The sequence below is a fragment of the Microtus ochrogaster genome, chromosome 7, assembly GCF_000317375.1.
Source record: "Microtus ochrogaster isolate Prairie Vole_2 chromosome 7, MicOch1.0, whole genome shotgun sequence".
Lineage (NCBI taxonomy): Eukaryota > Metazoa > Chordata > Mammalia > Rodentia > Cricetidae > Microtus > Microtus ochrogaster.
Genome location: NC_022014.1, coordinates 36250735 through 36259227, shown reverse-complemented (window position 1 = coordinate 36259227; position 8493 = coordinate 36250735). Strand labels below are relative to the sequence as shown.

Genomic DNA, 8493 nt, shown 5'->3' with positions numbered 1-8493 from the left:
AAAAAAAAAAAAAGGTAGATATTTAGATGGTCCTAACCATATCGATTTCAATCAGAATATATACAGAAGCCAAAAAACAAAACAAATAAAGTAACAAAATAAACACAAAACAAAATATTTTAGTTGCACAGAAGCAGAAACCTATTCTTGTTGGATAGATTTTATTAAACTTGCATTACAATTTCTAACTCGACACGCCCAAGCTTCTTTACTAGAAATTATAAGCGAATCAGAGGTAAATCTGGTTAAACATCAGTGGAAAATGATTCTTTTTGTTGTTGTTTGTTTTTGAGGCATGCTTTCTCTGTGTAGCCCTGGCTGTCCTGTAACTCACTCTATAGACCAGGCTGGCCTTAAACTCAGGGATTCACACCTGCGTCTGTCTCTTGAGTGCTGGGATTAAAGGTGTATGCCGCCACCACCACCTGGTAAAACTGACTGTACAAAGTACTTGTAAAACCTTTTTCTGGGGGACTGGAGGGATGGCTCGGAGTTTGAGAGCACTGGCTGGTCTTCCTAAAGGTCCTGAGTTCAATTCCCAGCAACCACATAGTGGCTCACAACCATCTGTAATGAGATCTGGTGCCCCCTTCTGGTGTGCAGACATCCATGCAGACAGAATGCTGTATACATAATAAATAAATCTTTAAAAAAAAAAAAACCTTTTTCTGCAGATGATAAAAGCATAATTTAAAAAGGAGCATGTCTACAATAAGTTTGTACCAATCTCACTTCAAAAACAATTAACAGAATCAAATGAAGGTATAGCAGCCAAAGTAAACACACTCCTAATCCAAGCAGAATTCCCTAGTACTTAACTGCTTGTGTTTTAATGGTGATAATGGTGTGGTTTTCGCTTATTTATTTTGGCACAAGGTCTCGCTCTGTAGATCAAGCTGGGGTAGAACTCACTAAGTAATTCACAATGGCCTCAACCTTGTGAAAAGTCCTGCTGCCTTAACCCTTCAAGTACTAGAAATTACAAACAGAACTGTCCTGAGGAGCTGATGGTACTTACATATAAACTGACACTACAGCTCTTTTTTAATCTATAGATTCATCTGTGAAGGTGGATTCAAAACATCTGTTATGGGACTAAGGAGATAGTTCAGTGGTTAAGAGCACTGGTTGATCTTCCAGAGGTCCTTAATTCAATTTCCCAATACTCACATGGTGGATCACACCCATCTATAATAAGATTTGGTGCCATCTGGTGTGCAGGCATACATGCAGCCATAACACTGCATACATAATAAATAAATAAATAAATAAATAAATAAATAAATAAATAAATCTTTAAAAAGATTGTCATGTTTTCCATACAGATATAACTTAAATGCAAACATTTAAAATATATCTAAGAGTGTCCCAGACACTTACTACACAGTATTTATAAACAACCCCAAAGTAGAGATACACAGCTTGTAGAAATAAAATACTGAATGCATACATTAGATGGGTTAACAAAATAAAGCCTTTATGTAAAATATAAAAAAATGATCCCACTTGGTATAGCCATCCTGAATCAAACTATAAAGCCCTTAATGTCAGAGTTTAACATTAAATTTTGATTTTAAGATCACTACATTATGATTAAAAATTCAGCCACTGGGCTGGAGAGATGGCTCAGAGGGTAAGAGCACTGGCTGCTCTTCCAGAGGTCCCGAGTTCAATTCCCAACAACCACATGGTGGCTCACAACCATCTATGAGACCTGGTTTCTTCCTTGCCAGCAGAACATTGTATGCTAAATAAATAAATAAATAAATAGATAGATAGATATTTTTAAAAAAAGAAAAAAAATTCAGCCACTGGGCTGGAGAGATGGCTCAGAGGTTAAGAGCATTGGCTGCTTTTCAAGAGGTCCTGAGTTCAATACCCAGCAACCACATGGTGGCTCACACTCATCTGTAATGGAGATCTGGTGCCCTCTTCTGGTCTGCAGGGATACAAGCCGACAGAACACTGTATACATAATAAATAAATATTTTAAAAACAATTTAGTCACTACTGAAATCTAAAGCACAAAGAACAAAGGATTAGCTGCAGAGAAATACATCTTACAGTATCAAGCTCAACATATCAGCTCTGGTCACTCTATCCCAACACATGTCAAAAACAGAGTGATGTTTGTAAAGATACTGAGCTTCTAAACTATGATATCCAATAAGAATTACCCACATATTAATAAATGAATAATGTGAGGCTTTGGCAGGATATCAACAAATGATTGAACTGAATGTCATTTTTTTCTGAGTTTTATTTTATCCTTTAAAAATGCTTCTCTCTCTGTCTCTCTCTCTGTCTCTGTCTCTGTCTCTGTCTCTCTCTCTCTCTGAATTTTTGAGACAGGGTTTCTCCATAGCTTTTGGTTCCTGTCCTGGAACTAGCTCTTGTAGACCAGGCTGGCCTTGAACTCATACAGATCCGCCTGCCTCTGCCTCCCAAGTGCTGTAAAAAATGCTATTCTAAGCAGGGTGGTGGTGGCGCACGCCTTTAATCCCAGCACTCTGTGAGGTTGAGGCCAGCCTGGTCTACAAGAGCTGTTCCAGAACAGGCTCCAAAGCTACATAGAAACCTTGAGTCAAAAAGAAAAGAGAAAAAAGGGGAAAAAAATCATAAATGATACATGAGAAATAAATAAACAGGCCTTTATTTTATAATTTACTAATAGATTATGTCATATGTGATATTTAAAAGATAACCATCTCTGAGGGCTAGGATATGACATGCCAATTAGAACACGTGGTCTAAGTTAAATTCCCTGTAGAAGGAAGAAAGGGAGATCACGATTTTTTGGGGGGTGTGGTGTGCCTCAAGACAGAGTTTCTCTGTGTTGCATTGGCTATTCCAGACCTTACTCTGTAGTCGGGGCTGACCCCGAACTCAGAGATACACCTGTCTCTGTCTTCTGAGGGCTGTGATTAAAGGTGTGCACCACCACTGCTTGGCAGGGGTGGATCACTTAATATATTCCTTTAGCATATAACATCTAAGTACCCATTGTATTGATTATAAAACTAGGGATTAAAGATTCTCAAAATGTAATTCAGTAAAAGTCATCAAAATTCCCACCTACTTCACTTTAAAAAAAAATTCACTTAGGAGGGATATGATGACATGGCCCTGAAATCCACTTGGGAAGCTAGGGCAGGTGAATTTTAAGTTCAGGGTCAGCTTGATCTACATAGAGAATCCAAGGGCAGCATGGACTACATACTGCAACCCTATCCTGAAGGTAGGGAAAGAAAGGCAGGGAAGGGAGAGAGGGGGAAAAAAATAACAACAATAACAAAAAAAGATTTCCTTATAGCTAGGAGTGAGTTGGTGGAAGGGCACTTGCCCATTATGGACTGGGTTCAGTGGTTAGCAGCGAGGGAGAGAGATTTACTTTGTATTCTTTCCATGCCTTAGTATTATTTCCCTAGTTCACATTTTTTGCTTGCATGAGATTTATATTTAAGGGCTACTGATTTGGCTCAGGAAATAAAAGTGCTTGCTATGAAAGCCTGATGACCTAAGTTCTATCCCCAGATTCCACTGTGCAAGGAGAAGATGAATTCCTTAAAGTTGTCCTCCAAGCTTCAAATGCACAACATACTAGCACATGCATAATAATTAAAAAACAATTTGCGTTGAGGACAATAACAAGCTCATATAGAAAAGTCTATCGTAAGAGGTTCTGTATGTTATGTAAGTAAACCTCATCACTGTATAGCATGGAGTGAAGAGTCAGCAGGATTTCTCTATAATCAGACTTTTACATTAAATAGTTTTCAACATGCAAACATGGCTTCGCAAAGCTGATTGCTCTTGTCTATATAAAGTATTACAAAATACTTCTCAATCAGTCATAGACAATTTTAGTATTTATATATTCTAAGCATACTTAAAAAGTTTACCACCCATGTGCCAATTCTAACCATATCAAATTATTAAAACTTAGAAATTACCAATTCAGATTAGAGTAAAAATGTATCATGCTCTAACTAAAACAGGGTAAGTCAATTCAAATATCATTTGAAACAGTAAGTGATGATACAGCAGGCACAGGTCTTTTTACTGCAGTCTCTACTGTAGGTAAGAGCTAAGCCATGTGTTATGTAACAATATTGACTGTTTTATTTTATGGCCCTAACAAGATAAATACATATTTTTGTTTTCACTTGTTGATGAGAAAACTAAAGCAACAAAAGACTAAGTATCGGGCTGGAGAGATGGCTCAGTAGTTAAGAGCATTGGCTGTTCTTCCAGAGGTCCTGAGTTCAATTCCCAGCAACCACATGGTGTCTCACAACCATCTGTAATAAGATTTGCTGCCCTCTTCTGGCCTGCATACATACAGACAGAACACTGTAGTATACATAATAAATAAATCTTTAAAAAAAAAAAAAAAAGACTAAGTATCTTTGCTATCTTTGCCCACGGCCACACATCTAACAGGCTGAAGACTGAGTCAGGGTAATAATCAGCTGCTACAAAGGTACCTCCATCATCACATCAGAGCATTACACAGCCACAGGTGACATGTTTCAATAGCAGATCATCAGTTTCTACCTTGAAAAGTCAGATTAATGGAGGATAAAGCACAGGGTTTTTTTGTGTTTTTTTTTTTTTTACTCTCAGAAGAATGAATTCAGAAAACTCATATTAGGTAGAATGCTATTAACAATTTTACTGCTGTCTTTTGGTAGTCACCAGTATTGAACAGTATAACTAGCATCAGTTTAAGGACTCCTCTGTCAGGGACACATGTAATAAGCTGATTAAAACAGATCACCAAGGACACACACTATCTTGGGGTTCAGCTTGACTCCCTTTGAAGTGATGGTTCCATCTCCTTACCTTCCCATTCCCTGTTTGGACTCTTAGAAGTACCACACGGACTTGTAGAGCTTCTACATTCCAAGTCTATCTGCTCTTGCCTCTGACGCTGTTCCTCCAGCAGTGCTGACTCATGCATGGCCTTAATGTGACGCTGGTAAAGAGCATAGCCACTCACAGGGGGTCCAATTGGTATATTACATGGGGTGCAAGAAACCTACAAGGGGACAAAAAATCAAACTGAAATGTGCCAATGGCCACTGTAGCAGTAATTACCAACTGTTAAAAGTAATGCATATTCCTGAAATACTAAGGACTGAACTCATTTGACCAAATCTTCAGAACAAATTCTAGGTAGGTATTAAAGAACTGATCACAGCAGAAATAATAAAAGCTGGAACACAAAATAAATAAAACCCAGAAACTAAAGATCATTTGTCTAATTCAAATGCTTGTGATCAATTTGGCTCTCAGTCTCATTCCGCATCTCTTACCAGACAACCACATTCATTTCTATAAATTTACATGTCCTATGTGGCAATGACTCAGAAACTTCTCTTTCTACAAGTTCCACACTCATAAAAACTGTCTACCTTTGAGTCTTCTTTAACAGCTCAAAGAAACTTTCTACTTAACAACCTACCTCAGCAAGAAACGCAGCTTATTCATGTCCCTCAACCTCCCCTTCCCCAAACTGACTCATCCAGACAGTCTGTAACAAGGGGAACTCACCTTGATTTGCTTTCCATACAGTAGCGGTCATTAATTTCATCCTAAACAGCATTTGTTTCACGTTGTAACTACAGTTTTTTTGTTTTGTTTTGTGTTTTTAAGTTTTTTGAGACAGGGTTTCTCTGTAGCTTTGGTGCCTATCCTGGAACTAGCTCTTGTAGACCAGGCTGGCCTCAAACTCACAAAGATCCACCTGTCTCTGCCTCCTGAGTGCTGGGATTAAAGGCGTGCACCACCACTGCCCGGCTGTAACTACAGTTTTTGTTTTGTTTTTGAGACAAGGCAGCCCTAGCTAGCTAGGCACTCACTATATGGCCCAGGCTGACCCTAAATTCACAGCAATCCTGTGTCAACCCTCTTAAACATTGGAATTATAGGTGTGCACAACCCACTCTGCTTGCAACTATGTTTTTCTTTTTTTAACTATGTTTTATTATTTATGATTAAATACTTCATAAAGAAACAAATAGCCAGGGGTTGGAGAGATGGCTCAGAGGTTAAGAGCACTGGCTGCTTTTCCAGAGGTCCTGAGTTCAATTCCCAGCAACCATATGGTGGCTCACAACCATCCATAATGAGACCTGGTACCTTCCTCTGGCCTACAGGCATACATTCAGATAGAATATTGTATACATAGTAATTTGAATTAGACAAATGATCCTTTTAAAAAAAAAAACAGCCATAGAGGCCCTAGAGATCTAACATACATTAGAGATTATATGCTCTAAACACTAGTATAGATTTTACACGGCCTTAAGTGGATCTTACAACACAAGTATGACTTTTCTGTCCTTTTTTATTTTACATGTGAATCTGGCTTTCCCTTCTTGTGGCAAAACACCACACCAAACTGTTTCAGTCCAACAAAAATGTTAAATCCTTTGTAGAGTCTGAAATTTCTACCTAAGAGGCTACTGTTCCTCTAAGACACTCATAATCCCTGGGACAATACAATAAATGAAGGCAGTCATGGACAAACTAATTCTGTGTTAATTCTATTTCTGTAAGGCACTGTGGTATAATAAAGTCTGTCTGTTCTTGGCCCACACCTTATATTCTTGGACTGTGCAGAACTAACTAAGAGTCTTTTATGCCAAACAGAGGTATACTCTCATAAACCTTTGCATTCGGGAGACTAAAGGAGGAGGATTAGGGTAAATTCAACTATCTGGGCTACAGAGTTGAGTTCCTGTCCAAAGACTCTGTCTCAAATCAGAGTGTGTCTAAGGGCTGAGATGTGATTTAGTCAGTACAATACTTGTCCCCAGCACTGCATGAACTCAGCATGTTGGTGCATGTATGTAATCCCCAGCGCTCAGCAGGCAGAGGCATATGGAACAGAAGATCAAGGTTATCCTTGGCTACAGAGTGAACTCAAGGTTAGCTAGGGATATACCTCAAGAAAAGTATAAATTAAAAAATATAAAAAATATTTTTATGTCAGTGAGATTACTACTGGCTGGTGGCCAAGAAGATTAAGGCATGAACGGAAGGCTGGAATTTTGAACTGAACTCAGCCCAGCCAAGAGTACCTCCAAGCTCTGGATGGAAAAGAGATGTTGAAGGGTCATGCACTCATCACTAGAGACCAATGATTTAATCAATCATGCCTATATCATATGAAATCTTCCTCCATAACCAAACAAACTCCTAAATGGCAGAGGTCAGAGAGCTTAACTTGGTGAAAACAAAGAGGTGCTGGTAGGGCTGTATGACCCAGAGGAAAAGAAAACTCAACCTGCTTTCCCACACACCCAGCTGTGCACATCTCTTCAATCTGGGAGTTTCTTAAGTTGTATCCTTAGCGACAGAGCAGTAAGAGTAGGGAAACTGTTTTCTTAATTAGGTTCTATGAGACAGAGAGATCACAAACCTCTGATTTGCAGCCTCAGTTGCACAGAAGTGTGAATGACCTGGAATCCAATAATTACATGAATAGTGTATGAAATAAGGAAATTAGACCTTGTAATTGTGTCTCTCAATAATTCAGACTTGGTGTGGGGCAAAATCCCACACATTTGGTATGAGGATTGTAGCAAAAAAAAAAAAAATTTCATTAGTATCTAATGGAGGCAAATTCATAGAAATAGAAAAGAGAATAGTAATGGTTATGTAGTTGGAGTTGTTGAGGCAAAGGAGTGTTGTTTAATTAGTAGAGAGTTTGAGATTAGGGTGACAGCAAAGATCTGGCACTGTATTTTTTAATATAGTGAGCAATACTGAGGCTACTGAACTATAAACTAAAAATAGCTAAAGTGAGTTCTGAGAATAACTGACTGTTGAATGCCTGGTTCTAAATGAGGTTTGTGGCACCTCTTCCAAGGCTCAGGAACAATATAGATGAAAAAATGAAAATACTCTAAGAGCTGAGGGTAAGGAGAAGTGGTGTGAAATGATGAACTCTGGATATGTGTCATGGCCCATGATTTCGCTATAACTATGGTTATCTGAACAAACTTGTGGGCCTGTCAAAACCTCATCAGTGATGAGGTATGGGTTTATGAGGCCCCATTTTCCTGAGAGTACTGGCAGTTAATAGTTGCTAGATGGGCTAGGCGGTGGCGCACGCCTTTAATCCCAGCACTCAGGAGGCAGAAGCAGGTGGATCTCTGAGTTCATGGCCAGCCTGGTCTACAAGAGCGAGTTCCAGGACAGGTTCTAAAGCTACAGAGAAACACTGTCTCAAAAAAAAAAAAAAAAAAAAAAAAAAAGTTGCTAGACGGGTATCATCTTTTTCAACCGCAGACATTGATACATTGATAAGTTACCCATGCTCTAGTAAGTAACCTCCCCACCCATGGTCATACAAACAACTCTTTTTTTTTTTTGGGGGGGGGGGAGGTTCGAAACAGGGTTTCTCTGTGGTTTTGGAGCCTGTCCTGGAACTAGCTCTTGTAGACCAGGCTGGTCTCGAACTCACAGAGATCCGCCTGCCTC

The 8493-nt window shown here is 39.0% G+C and overlaps 1 protein-coding gene across 1 annotated transcript in view; it reads right to left on the bottom strand.

The window, feature by feature from the left end:
• Ncor1 (nuclear receptor corepressor 1) overlaps positions 1-8493 on the bottom strand; it is a 159604-nt gene that overhangs the window by 50612 nt on the left and 100499 nt on the right. Inside the window, exon 21 of the mRNA XM_013347052.2 lies at positions 4846-5041. Within this exon, the coding sequence (XP_013202506.1) occupies positions 4846-5041 (196 nt within the window). The remainder of the gene's footprint in view (positions 1-4845; positions 5042-8493) is intronic.